Source organism: Uloborus diversus, chromosome 3 (assembly GCF_026930045.1).
Source record: "Uloborus diversus isolate 005 chromosome 3, Udiv.v.3.1, whole genome shotgun sequence".
NCBI classification, from domain to species: domain Eukaryota; kingdom Metazoa; phylum Arthropoda; class Arachnida; order Araneae; family Uloboridae; genus Uloborus; species Uloborus diversus.
The window spans coordinates 53,677,076-53,696,785 of NC_072733.1; the positions used below are offsets into that span (position 1 = coordinate 53,677,076).

Below are 19,710 nucleotides of genomic sequence, written 5' to 3' on the forward strand. Positions count from 1 at the left end.
GGCGACTCTCACAGGAATTACATCCTTAGAAAGGTTCACAAGCGTAGATGCTATCAGCACTCCTTTTAGGCTATTGCTTAGGTTAGGGTATTCAATGAGTCCAAATCGAAAACTATTGGTTTCTTCAATGGAGCCAGGTATTAATGATTCTGACCTTGAGGGAATCGATAAATCTGTTTGGGCTATTATTTGATGAGCGGATTTTACATCATTTTCTGCGTTGAAGATGGCTATGTCTTCTCTCATCGAGTGCAGTTCATTAGTCTTGAAATCCAGGGTGAAGTCGTATTTCTTTAAAAAGTCCAACCCGAGAATGAAGGGGTCCGTGATATCCACGACGAATGCCGTATGATGGTAGGTGGCATTCCCAAACACTATTTCCAAGTCCACTTTGCCTTCAATTTCGATTTTGTCACATGTCACAGTCTGGAGACTTACGCGTGGCGATGTCCACAACAGTTTTAATCCAAATTCACGAGCCACATCTGTCCTAACGATTGTCACATTGGCTCCAGTGTCGACAATCAGTTTGCAAGGATTCCCATTTACATGTGCGTAAATGAAAAGTCCATCACTGCCACTACTAGAAGAGGAAATCTGCAGAGCTCTGGTGGTGGTGATTTCCTTCCCTCGCGTAGCTTGGCGAGCCGGACAACTCCTTCGCAGGTGTCCTTCACTACCGCATTTCCAGCACTTCTGCTCTTATTTCTTTTGGGCTGTTATGCTGCTCAGATGTCTTGCCAAGTCACCGAGTTGTCTCTCAAGTTCAGCGAGGTGGGACGACCTGGAATCAGACTCATCAGCTTCCTGAGTCCGGATTAGATGGCGATCCACACGGGTTGCTTCTTGGGCGGCCTCGTATCTCATCGCATATACCAAAGCGGATTTCAGGTCGTTTACATTCGCCATCCGGAGGGCCTTCTGGATCTCAGGATTCCGAACTCCGTCGATGAAGTAGTTGAGTGCCAGGTTGTCTCGAACATCCGCAGGACAGTCGCAAAAAGCAAGATGAGACAGTCTCTCGACGTCAGCCGCTAGCTCTTGCAGGGTTTCCCCGGTTTTCTGGAAACGGGACTTCAACTGGAGTCGGCTGAAATCTTTCTGGCATTTCTCACCGAAGCGAAGCTCCAACGCAGATGTGAGGGCGGCGAAATTCAGGCGCTGGCTGTCCGGAAGGGTCTGGAGAATGTCCGCTGCGTCACCTCTCAGGGATGCTGCAAGATGACAGGACTTGGTAGCAGAGTCCCATCCGTTCGCTTCCGCCACTATCATGAATTGGGTCTTGTACACATGCCACGAACTTTTCCCATCAAATGTGGCCAGTTTAATGGACGGTCGAGCAAGAGATGTGGGAGCGCCAAAGTGTACAGAGCTGCTTTCCGCGGTCGCCAATCTCCTTTCCACGTCCTTAATTATTTCTTCCTTAAATGAAGTCAATTTCTTGTCTTCTTCTTCCAACTTATTTTCCATATTGGCGATGCGCTCTTCCACAGTATCAAATTTTTCTTCCAGAGCATCGACTTTATCTCCCATGGCGGTTAGTTGATTCCCCATCATGGTTTTCATCGACGTTAGGTCACTTTTCATTTCATCGTGACTTGTAGTAATTTTAGCAGTTAAATCACTATTTAACAGTTCTTGGTTAGTCGCTAATTCATTTTTCAATTGTTCTTGATTTGCAGTAAAACTTGCAGTCAAATCACTTTTCACAGAGGTGATTGCGTCAAGAAGTTGTTTTAATTGTTCATCCATTGCGCGAGTAATCACCATAAAAACAAAGTCCAAATTTAAAAAGTCTTAATGAAAAAAATGTCCAAAGTCACACTTACTCCAAGAAAGTCCAGAAGTAGCCCCACGTTGGGCGCCAAATTGTAACGGATTCGGTGCGACTTCCACTTTCTTGAAATGAAGACACAGTTATTGATAAAAACACAGGAAATTTATTTACACTATGTACAGGAAAGATCGTCAACAACTGCTAAATTATTCATCAGCAATTAAGCAATTATCACACAACACCGTAAACTCAACGTTTACACACGTATCTACTTCCAAATACGAAAACAACACAGCGAAATGCCTCGCAATAAACAGAGCCAGAGCAAATACGCTCTCAGTTCGAAATCTCAATCGAAACTCACTTTTTATCCATCGCTAACGGTTTATATACACACCGAAAAGAAATCTCTCAAATATTCCACACGCTTCTGGAACATAGTAGACCGTTATCAAATTTTATCAATGAACAAAAGGGAAATAGGGGGTTCGTATACTTTAGCCATATGAAAAGGGGTTGTATATTCATTACGGGAAACTATTTACAGGTTACGTTACTACAATAATTACTATTTACAGGATTTGTAACAATATATTTGCACTTTATTTCATGGAATTTTCAAATTTGGATTTTTTTTTCTTTTTTTCTTTTTTTTTTTGTGATATAGCTATTAGAATATAAGGAACCATTATGCATGCAGTATCAACTTTCTAAAAAATAAATAAATTGCGGGCGTGACCTTACGGTCACATCCGCAACACGTACATTTCATTATTTTTTTGAATACAGTAAACTTCCGATTATCGGCGCTCAGATTATCCGCAGGTCTTTTCATTTTTTTTTTTACTTATGATTGTGTAATTGTTCGTTTTTAGATTTTACATATATTTTTTATGTTCAAGGTTAGTAGATGTAGCAATGTTTTTAGTTATAATTTAAATGTATGTGGAAAGGGTTATTAATATTTTTTAGCTATTGTATACACTAAATATCGTTTTTTTAATCTGTTATTCGGATTATCCGCGGTTTTCGCTTATCCGCAGTTATCGTGCCACCCTATTCCGTGGATAATCGGAAGTTTACTGTACAAGAAAACATTTTAGAAAGTTACGACTTCATATTATGATACATAACTGTCTAATATATGAAAATCAAAAGCTAAAGTTTAAAATTTCAGGAAAAAGTGCAAATTTATGCTTAAAAATGTCTTGTTTGAGCAAATGGACTGTTCATCCTATAATATACATGCAAACAAATCTAGTAAAAAGAAATAAACTGCAATAAAGTCATGAATATACTACGAGCATTCACAAGACATACAGACATCACAAATTATCTTTAGGAGGATAATGAAATCTTCGATAAAGACTTCCTTCAGTGTCATCTTTATCATTAAACATGAGGAACAGGTGCAAAAACATTGACCTTTGGTTGCACGGCCATTTCTGCTACGAATATGGAAAGCAGTAACTCATCAAAATGCATTCCGCAGTGTTTTTCTTTCAGTTTAAGGCATGTCTAGTTTTTTGCGCTATTATTAAAATTCAAAGTGTTATAATTAAAACAAAATCGGGTCCCGTTAAGGGTTTTGAGGCACAAACTGAAGACATTTCCTTCTATACTTTTAAAAATATACCATTTGCAAAGCAACCTGTAGGAGATTTACGATTTGAGGTGAGTTTTTATTTAAATTTTGTCATGTAGCAGCATTGATTAAAACACATAGTTTTTCTTTTTTTCGTTTTTGATACATTCCTTAATACATTTATTCTTCTGGATTGCCTTATTCTCATTATTTTTTCTTTCTTTTTTTGTTTTTGTTTTCATCCTTCCTTGATTTATATACTCTCTTGTTTATTCTTATTGTAATTGAATATATAGTCAGAAGAAACTAACTCATATTTTCAGGTGTTTGAAATGAATTAATTTCACAAGGTTATGCAATGTTTATTTGTCACTAAACCTGTGATTATAAAAAAGTCATTGAAAAATAATTTGTAGTTTTTAAAATAATCTCCATTTAGTTAGGAGTCAATGAGAATTTTTTTTTTTTTTTGCAATGTAAATAGATACTTACTACAAAAAATTTTAAAGCAAAATTAATTCACACTTTTAAGCATTTGTAGTGAATAAAATTCATAAAGTTTTTAATGGAGCACTTCTTTATCATTAAACGCGTGATACTCAGAAAATACAGAGAAAAGTTAATACTTTTAATATAATAATCGCTACTAAGGTTGATAGCTGTTGAAATTGGTAATGATGGTGTTTATGCCCATATAACTGAATTGTTTTTTAAATGTTTAGTGCAAACTTAAATGTTAAAATATCAATGAATAAAAAGGTTTAAATTAAACACAAAGGTATATCTGTATAACTTTACACGGCTTTATTGTTTGTGATCAAATACTGTTAAAAACGCAAAAATGCAGCTAAAATTAATTTTAAATGAACTTTAAAATTTTCGAAAAAAAAAACCTTAACTCGTGTTCATAAATTTGAATAAAAAAATATGAACTCATCAACTTTAAAATTTAATTAAAAATTAAGTAAATTCAATTTATGAATAATATAAAGTGTAAATACTTATCAGAAAAATATGTGTTTGTTAATTTTTGGTTAAAATTTTCAATAACATCAGAATGCAATTTATTATTAAATGTTTTCATATCCTTAAATTTTTAAAAACGCCTATAGTCCAAAAGTTTAAGCCTTGAAAAACTTCGTTCAACATCACTATTACCTATTGAAGCATACGTAACCTAGCAAGATTGATTTATTTATTCAATGCATGTAACCAAGCAAGTTTTCGTACGCGTGAGTATATATATATATATATATGTATATATATATATATATATATTTATTTATTTATTTATTTATTTATTTATTTATTTACTTACTTATAAACAATGTGAAAAATATGACCAAAATAATCATAAAAATTGCTCTAGAAGCATAAAATGAAAAAAAAAAAAAACAAATAAATAATTTATCATCAACAGTCCAGTCTTGCTCATTACTGTCACTAGCAACAGAACAAAAGAACAACAGATATATTTGAACATCTTTACAAGCTACATAAACAATAAAAGGAATAAATGAAAATAAAACGGGGGAGGGGGATTAAAATTTTACCTTTGTGTGGAAATAGATGCCAAAGGAACAATAATGTAATGCCCAATCATAATAAAACAGTATAATTGGAAAACAAATTGCATACACGCACTTTCTTATTAGAATGAGTCCCTCTCGCATAAGGCACTCATTGTAATCTGAGTGAGGCTAGTCTTGAACGCATAATAAATGTTAATACAGATTAAAATCCCATTTTGCGAAATTAGTAGTAATCTTAAACTATTTTCGCGCCTTCAAATAAATGACTCTCAAGGTTTCAAAACCTTTTGTAGAAAATCCTTGAATTTTAATTTAATCAGGGCTGTGGAGTCGGAGTCCGGTTGATTTTGGGGTAAAGGAGTCTGAGGAGTCGATAATCGAAGGTTTAAAACTTCAAGAGTAGGAGTCGGAGTCGGTCATTTTCCCTACAAGTCCGCAACTTTGCCAGATTTCGGAGTCATAGTGAGAGTCGGAGTAGGAAAGATTTGGGGGTAAAAGAGTCAGGGTCAGAGTCGGAGTTGAAGGTTGTAAAATTCCCAGAGTCGGAGTCGGTCATTTTTCCTTCGACTCCGCAGCCCTGAATTAAATCAGTGTTTGTGAACGAGTGTTGTACTAATTGCTATGTCTTACCTTGTTTTTTTTTATTACTCAGCTTCCGCAACCAACAGAGCCATGGACGTCAGAAGAGGAGCTTACATCGCAAAAAATATCGTGTCCCCAATATCCCTATTACACTGGCCAGCAGCTCCATAACACTGCATTCGGACAAGAAGACTGCCTTGTTTTAGATGTGTACATGCGAAAGGTAACTTTCATACTTAAAAAAAAATGTATTCTTATGTTTTGAATAGAAAAGGTCCTAAATTTATTCAATGCTATCTTTATTTATTCTTCCCTCACAATGCCGCTAGTAAGTGGTATCATCAATTAGTTTTGCCATAAAATATTCAACTCCGCGTGTGTTAATTAAAGCTAGACGTTCTAACTGGTGTTACAATATTTTTCCAATAATCCTTTTAGCGTAATTGTGGACTACTCTGAAATAAGTTAAAAAACAAATACACAAGTTCTTGTCGATGTAAAAAAAAAAGGGAAAACCCCCCTCAAAAATCCAATTATTTTGCAATTAATTGAAAAATCTAGTAAGCCTTAACTCTTTCATTTCGTTACACAACATCAAAATATCTTTTTCCAAATCAGTCCCAGCCTCCCCCCCCCCCCACCTTCAGCGAACCCGAAAGACACACGTAGTATTCCGCTGGTTCTTGACAATTTGATTTTAAGATGAGAGGGGGCTGCATTTTTGGTTGGAATTGTTCTAGACATCAGCTGTCACAAGGATTATTTTGCCTGCAGGGAAACTTTTCATGATTACTACAACATAAACTAATGGTCCGAATAATACTTGGAGACAGAATTAATTATAATAGACAAAATCTAAATATTGCTAACCAAATCAATTGCTTTTCACCTAATGTAAAAGCTTCTGAAAATATCGGAGCTTTTTCACTTTAACTTAAACTTGCAACGCCGCAAAAGTTTCATGATACAATCTTTTTTTTTTTTTTTGGAAATTGAACTTCACTAAGTTGCTAGCACTTGTATTCTTTTCAGTCTTTTATGCGGTATAATATCGTGTGAAAGTATTGTTGTTTAGTAAACGAAACAAAAACTTACATTTTCGAAATATCTTTTCACCTTGATGTGTTGCAAAAACACATAAGCCAACTAACAATTCAGCTTTTAAGTAAGAACTAGATTTAAATTTTACAACTTATCTTCAAAATTCTACAAAATACTTCGTCATATTTTGAAAAGCAATACAACTAATTAATTCGATTCAATAATATTAATAAAGCTAATTTCATTTCAACTCTGTTATATACCACCCTATTTTATCTATATTAAATAATGTATTTTTATTCTATTATTGCAAGTATTCAGACTTCAAAATGAAGTTTGATGTAGTAAAAGAAATAAGTATTAACGCATCGTAGTACTACATGTGTAGTGTTTTAAGTTACAATTACAGGCTATGAAAGTACAAAGTTACAATAAGTTAACTGTTACTTAAAGTTAAATTTAAAAGTAGTCCATCATGGCTAAGTTACTATAAAATTGGATTTATGATGCAAAACTATCTGTTCAACTAAAATCAAAAGTGAAAAAGGGTTTTATCATTAATCATTCGCTTTGTAACGTGTTCAGATGTAGTTAAAAGCATGGGAATATTAGAGTAAAGATTTTTTTAAGATATGCTTTAAAATTTAGACATTTTTGTAAAAGCAAATAAGAAATCTTAGACTATGGTTAAATAACATGCAAGACACAGCACATTGCATTGATAAAAAATAAGTAAACAATTTGCACAGCGTGTTTCAATGATAACAAAATAAAAGCAGATATTTCTAGGACATAACAAGACTTCTTACATGATGTTACAATTTAAAGATAATGAAAAAATATCTACGAGTGAATCAATGGGTTCATTGATCTGGAAGACACTTAAAGTCGGTTTATTCAGACAACAAACGATTCCATCTCCTGACTGAAGGATTTGTAAACAGCTTATCAAGTTCCGTTCGGAAATCACTATTTATTCACAGATCGATTAGGAATCTGTCTTCAGTTGATTATTTGTTACCGTCAAGGAAAAGTATCGTGTAAACGAAAAGTGTACAATATAATTCATCAATTGATATTGTGTTTCTTTAAACGCACCTATGTTAAAACACTATAAAGTTTTTTTTTTTTTTTTTTTTGAAGCAGATTGGACATTTCACTGTTTATTTTGCCCATACACTTCAAATTATTTAAGTTTTTAAAAGCAACAACATGAAAATTGAATTAAGTTTTAAAACGGAAGCTTACCAAGACTATTGAAAATACTTTGCTTAAAGGACTGGAAAAAATTACAATATTAAAACTTTATTTAGCATCAATATTGCTCCTCTTTGTAATTTTGATACACTAATATTTGATGAATATAACGTTAAAAGTTTTAAAAATTGTACTCATACTGAAAAAAAAAAAAATTATCTTTAAAAACGTTTTGGAGGAGACAATTGAAATTTTCAAGTGTCCAAAAATTTCGATTTTACTTTTTCTCTCAATTTCAGACATAAAAATTTCATTTGGCCATGAAAATGTGAGGTTATAGCTTTAATTGAAAAAATGGGTGCATGAAATATAATTTCTACTTAAAATATTATTTTGTAGTTTCTCCCCTCTGCAAACACATTTTTCATATGAACGTAACGTTTGTTGGAAATTACGCAACTTAAAAATAACGAATTAGCTATTATTCATATTTTTGGCCACTTCAGAATGTAGTATAGATTTTAAATGCATGAAGTGCTATACACTCTATAACAAAAAAAAAAAAGAAAAGAAAAATCCGCACCAAGAAGGAGCGGTCAGAATGAAACGAAATTTTACATACGTGAGAAGAGCACTGATATAGGAAAGTAATTACAAAATGCAAGCAAAATGATCATTTATTACTGCGAAAATAAAAATGAATAGAGGGTTTAGTACAGTCGTCCCTCGCTACTCCGCGCTTCAACTTTCGCGGCTTCACTGCATCGCAGTTTTCTCTAGTTTTTTTTTTTCCTTCAAATATAGTAAATAGCCTTTTTTATGCGCTCGTGTAAACTTTTTTCTACAAAAGAATAACAAAGTATATGTCTTTTAAGTAAGGTAAGCTTTTAAGTAAAGTCTGAGGGGCAAGTTGTACTAGTTGAGGGAATGGAGGTATAAAATCGCCGAAGAAAGTGTAGGGAATCCCATTTTAACCGTTAAGCACTAACTGGAAAGTATAAATCACTGTATTATTACTAGGAGATAAATACATCTGTAAATGGTGCTCAACAATGTACTAGCTTTTTAAGTTGCACACGTAAATGTAGAGGAAGACGGGGGCACCTACGGTCACTAACGGGCAATTGATTCTTCATCGAACAAGTTGAGGTTTTTTTCATAGATTAGTAGTAGTGTATAAGAACTGCGTGTGTGTGTTGTTTATTTTCCAATAATTAACAATGTGATATCTATTATTTCTAACATATCTAATTTTCTCATATTTTGTGCAATACATTCAGTAATAGAAATGCAATGGTGGCTAATGGTGCTGTTTCATGTCTAGGGGTCTCTAACTATGATAACAACCTGTTTTATACCTAAGTAACCTAAGTATACCTTATACCTAAGTAAGTATACCTAAGTATATATTTTTGTAATAATTTAGAGTTTTTAATTAACCTTAATAACTCAGTTCTTAAATTAATGTAAGTATACCTAAGTAGTTTTGAGTCGGTGCCAAATAATAAATAAACAAAGATCCCTAAATTACCTAAATTTAAAGAAATAACCAAATAAAATTAGCAAGGTAATGTGAAATGTCCGGCGATAAACATAAATGTTTCAAAAAATGCTCCCTCCACACGCCATCATTAAATCATGAATACTAGTAGATCGTATACAACGAAAAGTACCTCTCGTTGGAGCTTTGAAACCTTTGGGACCTCGCACGAGAGAGGCAAACAACCAGTGAGAAAAATCTTCAGGATCATGTATGCAATTAACGGCTACAGTTGTTATGCCATACTTACGCTGAATAATACTATGACCCACAAAACCATTTATTTGAGCTTTTAACAAGATGAGAAATCCTTCTTCAGTATGATGAACAATGATATAAACATTTTGACTGTTGTATATGAGGCAAAAGCTCAGTAGCAGCCAAATACTCGACACGTGCTTCTTCGAGACCACTCGACGACGTTCGGGTTTAACTTCGTGAACGCTCGGCATTTTCCGGCGAAGGGGCGTGTCGCCATACGCCACCGCTGCGCCTCACGCTTTACAAAAATAATTAGTTTGCTTGTTTGGCACCGACTCAAAACTACTTAGGTATACTTACATTAATTTAAGAACTGAGTTATTAAGGTTAATTAAAAACTCTAAATTATTACAAAAATATATACTTAGGTATACTTACATCAGTTTAAGAACTTAGTTATTAAGGTTTAATTAAAATGGTTTATTATTTTTTGCTTTTCAGTTTTTTCGGCGGTTCAATTTTTTTGTTAAAAGTATTTATGGACTATATTTTTCGCGTCTTTTCCCTTTCGGTGTTAGGATTCGAAGACCCAATCTTTGAGTTGTCAAAAACGTACGGTATCGATTAAACTACTGCTGCTGTCTTTTCTATCTCTTCCTTAAGTAAATTTCTACTGCATCATAATATTATTTACATAGCATAATATTTATAAGCTTTATATGATTTAATTTTTTTTCTCTATTTCCAAACGAATTAAATTTTAAAACTTACAACTAAATAATACAAATCTTAATATTAATTAGAATAAACATGTACCATTAACCTAATTTTACTTTAATTGAAAAATGTTACTTGTTATTGTAATAATTTTTTCCGAACTTTTATTATTTTATTTTTACTTGCTTTTACAAAAAAAGGTATTAAAGGTAGTATTGTATTCGCGAAAAAATTTTCAATCAAAAATCGGATTTAATTTCCATTTTGCTCACCCCCGAATGAATGTTGAGTTTATTTCTCAACCCGACCACACGTGGATATATACCTAGGAACGTACAGACACCCGAAATATCCATTTTGACTATCCCCGGAGGAAATCATTGTTAATTTCGATGTAAGCTCAAGTGGTGTTATAATTTGGCGGACACTTGGCGATATATCGGCAGCCTTTTGGTCGCCAAGTTTTGTCACCAACATGGCGACAAATTTGGCGTTTTTTTTTTTTTAAATCTGGTTTCAGTTTGGCTACTGTTGATGATATTTAGAGAGTAAACTATTGAATCACATGAAAACTGCCAATAATGAGAAAATGACATTAAATTGGAGTAAAAGGAAGTCATGTAATGCACACATCAGCTCGTTTTTTTCTCAAAGTTGCAAATTATTCTTTCCACTAAGGTTAGGATTTATTAAACTAATCAAATAGCAGCTTTTCGAGGGAAAGATTTAATTAGAACCAATCAAAGAATTTTATTTAATTTTCTCAAATTTAAACGAATATTTTTTACATTCAATAAGCATTTAATAAACGTTTTTCGCATTTTCAGCGCAATTTATTTAAAACAAAATAATTTTCTCACGAATTTCTGGAAATTTTTTATGCCATAATTGAACTTGTAAAATATTTTGCATGTCATGCATTTATGTATATTCAAAAGACTTGATTTTTCCCATTCATCATTATTTTGCGTATGATTTACCTTTTTCCCAATAATAATACATTTTCAATGAATATCTCAAATATTATTTCTTAAATTTTGACAATTATACTATTAAATACACTCTATAACAGAAAAAAAAAAAAAAAAAATCGGCCCACCGAGAAGGAGTCGACCGATCTTGGTGCGTCGATTTTTTTTTTTTTTTTTGTTATAGAGTGTACTTTACGAGAGTTTCTTCCGTTCTATGCCAATAAAAACAGTAAATTTATTGCCATAGAGGGAATGTTTAAAATGGAGAAATTTTAGATCAAAGTTGCCTTGAACCTTGAACGATTGTGCCGATTTATGAACAGTAAATTTTCCCCTGCCTCTCAACTGAGGAAATTATTTACATATCATACGTATCACTCTTCCAAAAACTACCATTCATTCTCAGGTACTTTCTTGCTTTCCTTTTAAAATTTTTAAATAAAGTTTTCTAGAGAAGAAATATACTACACTCTCTTCACAGAATACATAGACCGAAACAAAGTAAACAAAAAGGTTTCCAGCAGGTTTGCCGTTATGCCACTTTTTGGGATTTTTTCTTGAATAAAAAAGAAGTTAAGTAATAGCATTCACAGGCTGCTTGGCACCAATTTGTTACTGTCCAAGCCAAGCATAAGATTGAGGTCTCCAAATTGGGCAATTCTCTGTTTATATCTAGTCTATTTTTTCGACGAATGAAGTTTAGTCACTGCTATACCGCGCTGTGGAGAAAAAATGGATTGAAGTAATTAATAACGGCAAAAGAGGTCACGCTCTACTTTATACGAATGACTTTTTCTTAATCTCTTTAATTTAAAAACCTCTAAAGTACAAAACTTTTCTTCCGAGAACATTGCTTTTATGTTTCTTAAATTTTAGTAGGTTTCTATTCTAGTTAGTCATGGAAGTTAGTATCTTCAGCTGCATTGGAATGATGTAAACCTTCTAATGTTAATTCCAACAAAACTAATTCCTTTTCCTTCTTATTTTTAGAAAGATTTACTGCAATTTTCTAGCATACCAGTTTTGGTGTATTTTCATGGTGGTAGATTTTCTCATGGAAGCAAAGAAGAATATGGAGCAGAATTCCTACTACGTTTTAACGACATTATTGTTGTAATTCCAAATTATAGATTAGGAATCCTTGGTAAGATAATATTACAGAATATTGTATAAATAATCTGTTCTTAAGCTCTGTCCACGATTGAGTATGAACACATTTGTTTTTTCGTGAGATTGGAAGAAAAAAAAGATTTTATTCAAGTAGAAACTTAGAGATCAACTGTAATTATTAATGTATTAAAATTATGTAACGAATAATGATGCTGGAGTTATGAAAAAAAAAACAATCTTATTTACTCAGCTGTAATACATACATGTATTACGAAAGAAATAAAGGTGTCAATAGATACCGACTAAAGCCTTCTTTTGAATTATCTAAATGGAATTTCGATGAGGGGTTAAAGAGTTTGAAAAAAAAAAAACGCAAAATTAAAATTTTTGAATAGAAACCAACACTTTTTATTACGTAATCGAGTTTTTCAACGATTAATGATGCCTTAGTACCAAGTTTGATTGTATTTTCTGACCAACAAAGCAAAAGCGATTAGCAAAAAACATTTCGAAAAACGCAGTGACTGACTGACTGATACCACATTTAACATGCTATTTTCAAGGTTAAAGCGTACCGTGGAATGGAAAAGAATCGAATGAAGCATAAGAGGTTTTTCTAGGAAGTAGCTAAAATTACTCGTTTATAATCCTTATATGTTCAGTAATAATGCATTCCTTATCTTAATTTCTAATTCATTCACTATTTTATTCACTCATTTATTTTTTATCGTTTATTAATTTATTCATTTATTTGTAACTTTATTGTTTCACTGACTATTTATTTATTCTTCTTCCTTTTATTGACGTCTCAATTTGATGAAAAATATTTTTAATAATTAAATAGAAAATATTTCATAAGAAAAATATTTTATTCTTCACTTTGCTCTACAAAAAAAAAAAAAAAAAAAGGTGAGTCCTTTCTTTATATACTGCAACTTTAAAAACTAATTTCTAATTTGTTCATTTTGAAAACGGTAAGTTATTTCAACTATTATTTCACTTTTTGCCCCGTATTCCCTTACATTATACCTTAAAAGAAGAAAAAAAAAAAAACACACATTACATGAATGTAAATATTTTTCAAATACGAAAAAGTTTCGCTTCCCCCCCCCCATGACTGTGACTGAACATTGCAAAAATATTAGGTCATTAATTATTATATGTCAGATTCAACTTTTAAAGTTCTCTGTGTTACATTTGAAAGAAAAAATTCGTATAATTAATTATACAATGCGCCAAAGTTATCAACACAGTTTCCATTTTGATGTCAACTTTAATTTGTCAGAAACGAAGAACAAAGAGAACGAGAGGCTACAATGCGCTTAAAAATTTCTTGCGAATGGTATGTTTTTCCTTCCATCGCAACAATTTATTCAATGCCCAAGAGAAATAGCCGATTAGGGTAAAGTCTTTTGAATATATGATGAAGATGGATGAAAGAGTTTCCAAAATTTATTTTTGAACTTATTGCTGGGGTGACATTTGTTTATAACTGTACACTTTTTTTTTAAATTTGTTGAATGTTTGAAAAAAAGTTTGTATACATGAGTTTTGTATAAAAGTTGTTATTATTACTTTTATTATTGTTTTGTTTTCATTATTAGTATTATTACCATTGCAATAGAACCTCTTGTATCCGGATCGAATTTGAAGATGTGTTTTTCTTCTAATTTATTTTCATATACATAATAATTTTTAAATAGCAAAACTTTTTAACAAAAAAATTGAACCGCCGAAAAAACTGAAAAGCAAAAAATAATAAACCATTTTAATTAAACCTTAATAACTAAGTTCTTAAACTGATGTAAGTATACCTAAGTATATATTTTTGTAATAATTTAGAGTTTTTAATTAACCTTAATAACTCAGTTCTTAAATTAATGTAAGTATACCTAAGTAGTTTTGAGTCGGTGCCAAACAAGCAAATTAATTATTTTTGTAAAGCGTGAGGCGCAGCAGTGGCGTATGGCGACACGCCCCTTCGCTGGAAAATGCCGAGCGTTCACGAAGTTAAACCCGAACGTCGTCGAGTGGTCTCGAAGAAGCACGTGTCGAGTATTTGGCTGCTACTGAGCTTTTGCCTCATATACAACAGTAAAAATGTTTATATCATTGTTCATCATACTAAAGAAGGATTTCTCATCTTGTTAAAAGCTCAAATAAATGGTTTTGTGGGTCATAGTATTATTCAGCGTAAGTATGGCATAACAACTGTAGCCGTTAATTGCATACATGATCCTGAAGATTTTTCTCACTGGTTGTTTGCCTCTCTCGTGCGAGGTCCCAAAGGCTTCAAAGCTCCAACGAGAGGTACTTTTTGTTGTATACGATCTACTAGTATTCATGATTTAATGATGGCGTGTGGAGGGAGCATTTTTTGAAACATTTATGTTTATCGCCGGACATTTCACATTACATTGCTAATTTTATTTGGTTATTTCTTTAAATTTAGGTAATTTAGGGATCTTTGTTTATTTATTGTTTGGCACCGACTCAAAACTACTTAGGTATACTTACATTAATTTAAGAACTGAGTTATTAAGGTTAATTAAAAACTCTAAATTATTACAAAAATATATACTTAGGTATACTTACATCAGTTTAAGAACTTAGTTATTAAGGTTTAATTAAAATGGTTTATTATTTTTTGCTTTTCAGTTTTTTCGGCGGTTCAATTTTTTTGTTAAAAAGTTTTTATTTTATAATTTTTTGTGGCTATAAGCTACTAATGTGGCTATAATCTGTATGCTTATATTTTTGATTACTTTTAAAATAGCTACCTACCTTAGTTTAGCTATTAATATATATATATATATATATATATATATATATATATATATATATATATATATATATATATATATATATATAATCGTATTTTAACAATTATCTGTTGTGTTACATAAATAATTTAAAAAAAGCAGGCTTTATATACTAACATGGGTAGGCCTACAAAAAATGCTGCTCGGATGAGGAAAAGATGTTTAGAAGAATCTATTAATGAGAAAGAAAAAAGGTTGGAAGCAAACAGAAGAGAATTACATTAACACGTTCACAGGAGAGTTTAGGTCAGCGCGAGGAAAGACTGTCGAGAATGAGAAGCTACAATAACGATAGGTTATTGCAAGAAGGTGATAAGCAGCGCGCTCGTCGTTTAGATATGATAAGAGAGCGACTTTCAAATGAGAATGAAGAGCAACGCGCTCATCGTTTAGATCTGATAAGAGAGCGACTTTCAAATGAAATTGAGGACGAACGTATGCTGCGTTTGGATGCTGCTCGTAACCGTTCAGCAATGGTGGTACTTCACGAATCTTCCGAGGAGAGAACTAATTGTCTGAGCGCCATGCGACAAGCAGCTCGCGAGCGAAGAAACCAGTGTAACGCAGAAAACTTTAAGAAATCAATTAATGTTTATGCTGACTTGTCGTGTTCAATATGCAAAAAAAATTTGTATCCTCAGCAACGTAGGAAATTGCAAACTAAAAATTTAGGCTCTATTTTGCCTAACGAACTGGTAGCTTTAGGTAATATAATTACTTGTTCACGATGTTCAAGCAATATTAAAAAACATAAAACTCCACCCCAGGCCTATTGGAACAAAATGTCGGTAGCTGCAATACCTACAGAAATTGATGAGTTATCGGAAATTGAGAAACGTTTTATTTGCATAGTACCATTTCTCTTAAAATAATAAAAGTTCAAAATCGTTTGAGCCAAGACTGGTGCAAAGGGCAGGCAATTCTTTTTGCTCAGGATGTGGTCGAGCTGGCGGAATAACTTCCGCTTGAACCTAATCAAACTGGATTAGTGCTCGTAGTAGAAAGTCGTGAAAATTTAGAACATTCTAGGGAGTTTCAAATTGATATAGGTAAACTTCAAGTGGCATTGCAGTGGCTCCTAAAGAATAATGCACTGTATAAAGATGTTCGTGTGCATTTTCCTACTGTGATCGATATTTCTACGATAACACAAATTGCTGACGAATTTGCATTTTGTCATCGATTGTACGTTAGCATTGTTGTACAAACTAACTTATTTGGTTTCCGCTGAAAAAAATATATAACTCCAACATTTTCTTATTGTTAGTACTACTGAATCCAACACACATTTCTTCAAATATCTCGAAAACTCATTTCTGCAGATACTGCCGCTTACCTGCCCACGGCAGTACACACAAGAGACATACAGGTCTGAAGCTCATTCATTGTGAGCTTTTTATTTTTTTATTTTTTGTAATACCCAACGCAGAATCAAAAAATCTTGGAGTGAACAACTAATCACCCCCCTCTCCCCCCCCCTTAGGGTAGGAATTTTTCCCTCAAATTTATAGGGGAATTACTTCAGGCTATACCCTTTCTAATAAAAAAAGAATATTCAAAATCGGACTATTCTGTAAAAAGTTATGTGTGGTCATACATTTAAAAAAAATATGTATACGTGTCGACTTGAGAACCTCCTCCGTTTTTTCGTCGGTTAAAAATAGTATGTCACCATCACTAAACTCCGCCCTATTTTTTCATACAAACCCTGAATATAAAAAATGTTTGACGACTTGCACTGAAAACTAACCCTAATCACAAGTACCAGAGATTGAGAGGTCTACACTGCCGTGTGCAGGTAAAGGGCTATAACTGCAATTTTATCTTTTTTTTTGCATTTTGTCATCATTCTTTGTACGTTAGCTTTGTTGTACAAACTAACTTATTTGGTTTCCGCTAAAAAAAATATAATTCCAACATTTCCCAGTTGTTAGTACTGAATATAGCGCACAATTCTTCAAATATCTCGAAAACTCATTTCTGCAGATACTGTCGTCTACCTGCTCAAGACACACGAGAGACATACAAGTCTGCATCTCATTCATCGTGAGGTTTTTTTTTTTTTTTTTTGTTATACCCAATTCAGCATCAAAAAATCTTAGTGTGAACTACTAATCGCCCCCCTTTCCTCACCCTTAGGGTAGGATTTTTTCCCTCAAATTTATATACGAACAACTTCAGGCTATACCTTTTCCAATAAAAAAAACAATATTCTAAATCGGTAATCTGTTCTGTAAAAAGTTATGTGGGGTCATATATAAAAAAAATCTGTGAGTGAACAACAAATCTCCCCCTTTTCCCACCCTTAGGGTAGGAATTTTTTCTCCAAATTTATATGAGACAAACTTCAAGGTATAACCTTTCCAATAAAAAAAGAATTATCAAAATCGGACTATTTTGTAAAAAGTTATGTGTGGTCATACATTAAAAATCTGTGAGTGAACAACAAATCAACCCCCTTTTCCCACCCTTAGGGTAGGATTTTTTTTTCAAAATTTTTATGGGACCACCTTCGGGGTATACCCTTTCCAATAAAAAAAGAATTATCAAAATCAGACTGTTCTGTAAAAAGTTATGCGTGGTCATACATTAAAAAAAAAAAATATACGTGTCGAATTGAGAACCTCCTCCGTTTTTTCGTCGGTTAAAAATGTAATTAACGCTTTCCTTGCCCTTGTTAAAATCAACCGTTACTCACGTTTCAAACGGAAGACATTGGACCAATTCTTTGTTGGAAAATTATTTGTATGTTTTTAATACCCTGTAAACAATTTAACATAAGATTGTTACAAAACATAGATTTTACTGTAATAAATGGTAACTTTCTAATGAAAGAATTTTGTTTGCTAACTATACAAACTGCCCGAATTATCCGAATTTCTTACTATCCCGATTGCATTTGGTCATCGTTTGTCCTGATAAAAGAAGTAGTGTTGTATTATTGCAATTTTCATTATTATCATTCCTATTACTGTGCTATTGTTTTATAGTAGTAGTAATATAATAATAATAATAAGTATTATCATTATTAAAATTATTGTTGCTGCTTTTTACTAGCACAGCCTGGAATACCTTCTGTAGGGGGTTTTTTGATCAAAAACACCTTCTGAAGGGGATTTTTTTGATCAAAACAATCCTTTCAGATGCATAAACTACTGTATTAGAATTTGCATTTATGTTAAAACCAATGGCTCAGGGGGGTGTTTTCACCCCGACCCCCCCCCCCCCCAACTCGCTGCGCCACTGCTGCTTTTACAATATAATAATAATAATCATTATTATTATTATCATTATTCGGATTAAAGGTTTCTTGAGTGCCCAAGACTCAGTATTGGAGGGTAACTATGGATTATGGGATCAGCGTGCCGCTCTTTCATGGGTATCGGAAAACATCAGATCCTTTGGAGGAGATCCCGAGCGAGTGACTTGCGCTGGACATGATGCTGGTGGATCTTCTGTTGGACTGCATATTCTTTCTCCCCAATCTAAAGGTAGGGAAAAGACATTTTTCCAATTGCATAGCTCGTCGTAGTTGCCCTGATTATTCAAGACTTAAAAAAAAAGACTTGTTGATTTCATTTAGTTTTTATCTGAATAAGAACGCAGTGGTTTGCCTTTCTTGAACCTAAAGAGCAATTATCTCTAAAACTGCTTCTTGCCAGTGCAGAATTTCAATTAAGCCAAAGTTCCTTTCACCGGTTGAAATCAACCCAATGCTTTACTGTGTAATTATTATTAAGTATTTAAGTTGTTTAATAATAATACCTGTAGCATTATACTAGAAATCTTTTCTCTTCCCCTTCCTCTTTGTGCTTTAAATTTCCACCGTTAACCCCCACCGTGAAAGTTTAAGTTTCAGGAGGATTTTTCTTTCTTTTTTTTTTTTTTTTGCTTAAGTTCGCGTTCGCTGTATAAATATCAAGAGGAAATGACTGAAAATACCCGGGATCTTTTAAAAATCCAATAAATAATTATGATTAGAATTAAAAACTGGATGAAGCTAAGTTACAAAAAGCAAACATGAAAAAGTCGTTCCGAAGAAAAATCCGAGATAGTCGTTTCGTGTAAATCGTGTGCAGTGTTTAAAAAATTTGGTTACATTCTGTAAAAGAAATTTTAGGATGTAGGGTTTGGTGGGGTAAGGTGGTCATAAAAGAAAAGTTTTCAACTTATGTGGATAATAAATAAATTAAATTTTTAAATACTTTTACAAATCGCATACTTCTTGTCTATCTTTTTGTCTCTCCTTGTACAATAAAAACTGATATTTTATTCATTTATAAGTCGTTTTTTTTTTTCGTTTTCTTTATTATATTTTTTCCATGTTTAAGGTTACTTCAAAACAGCTATTTCGGGAAGCGGCACTGCTCTTGATCCGTGGCTTCAAAACAAAGATCCAGTTTCAGCCCTGAACAGAGCAGCAAACGGATTAAAATGCCAATACAATTCCACTAACGGTTTGTTACATTGTTTAAAAAGACGATCCTGGAGAGATCTACTGAAAATACAAAACCGGTTAAAGGAAGTAAGCTGATATTTCTTTTTCAATTCAAGCTATTTTAAGCTTCTCCACATAATAACCGTGTAGCATTTCAAGAACGACTATGAAAGATTATTCCTTGAAGTTTTATCCTT

The 19,710-nt window shown here is 32.8% G+C and overlaps 1 protein-coding gene across 2 annotated transcripts in view; it reads left to right on the top strand.

Moving 5' to 3' along the window:
- Positions 1 to 3,243: 3,243 nt before the first annotated feature.
- Positions 3,244 to 19,710, top strand: part of LOC129219351 (esterase E4-like) — a 78,411-nt gene continuing 61,944 nt past the window's right edge. For both annotated transcript variants that reach the window (XM_054853719.1, XM_054853720.1), the window contains exons 1-5: positions 3,244 to 3,451; positions 5,547 to 5,699; positions 12,134 to 12,287; positions 18,381 to 18,566; positions 19,407 to 19,600. In XM_054853719.1, coding sequence (XP_054709694.1) covers positions 3,257 to 3,451; positions 5,547 to 5,699; positions 12,134 to 12,287; positions 18,381 to 18,566; positions 19,407 to 19,600 — 882 coding nt within the window. In that variant the 5' untranslated portion in view covers positions 3,244 to 3,256. The remainder of the gene's footprint in view (positions 3,452 to 5,546; positions 5,700 to 12,133; positions 12,288 to 18,380; positions 18,567 to 19,406; positions 19,601 to 19,710) is intronic.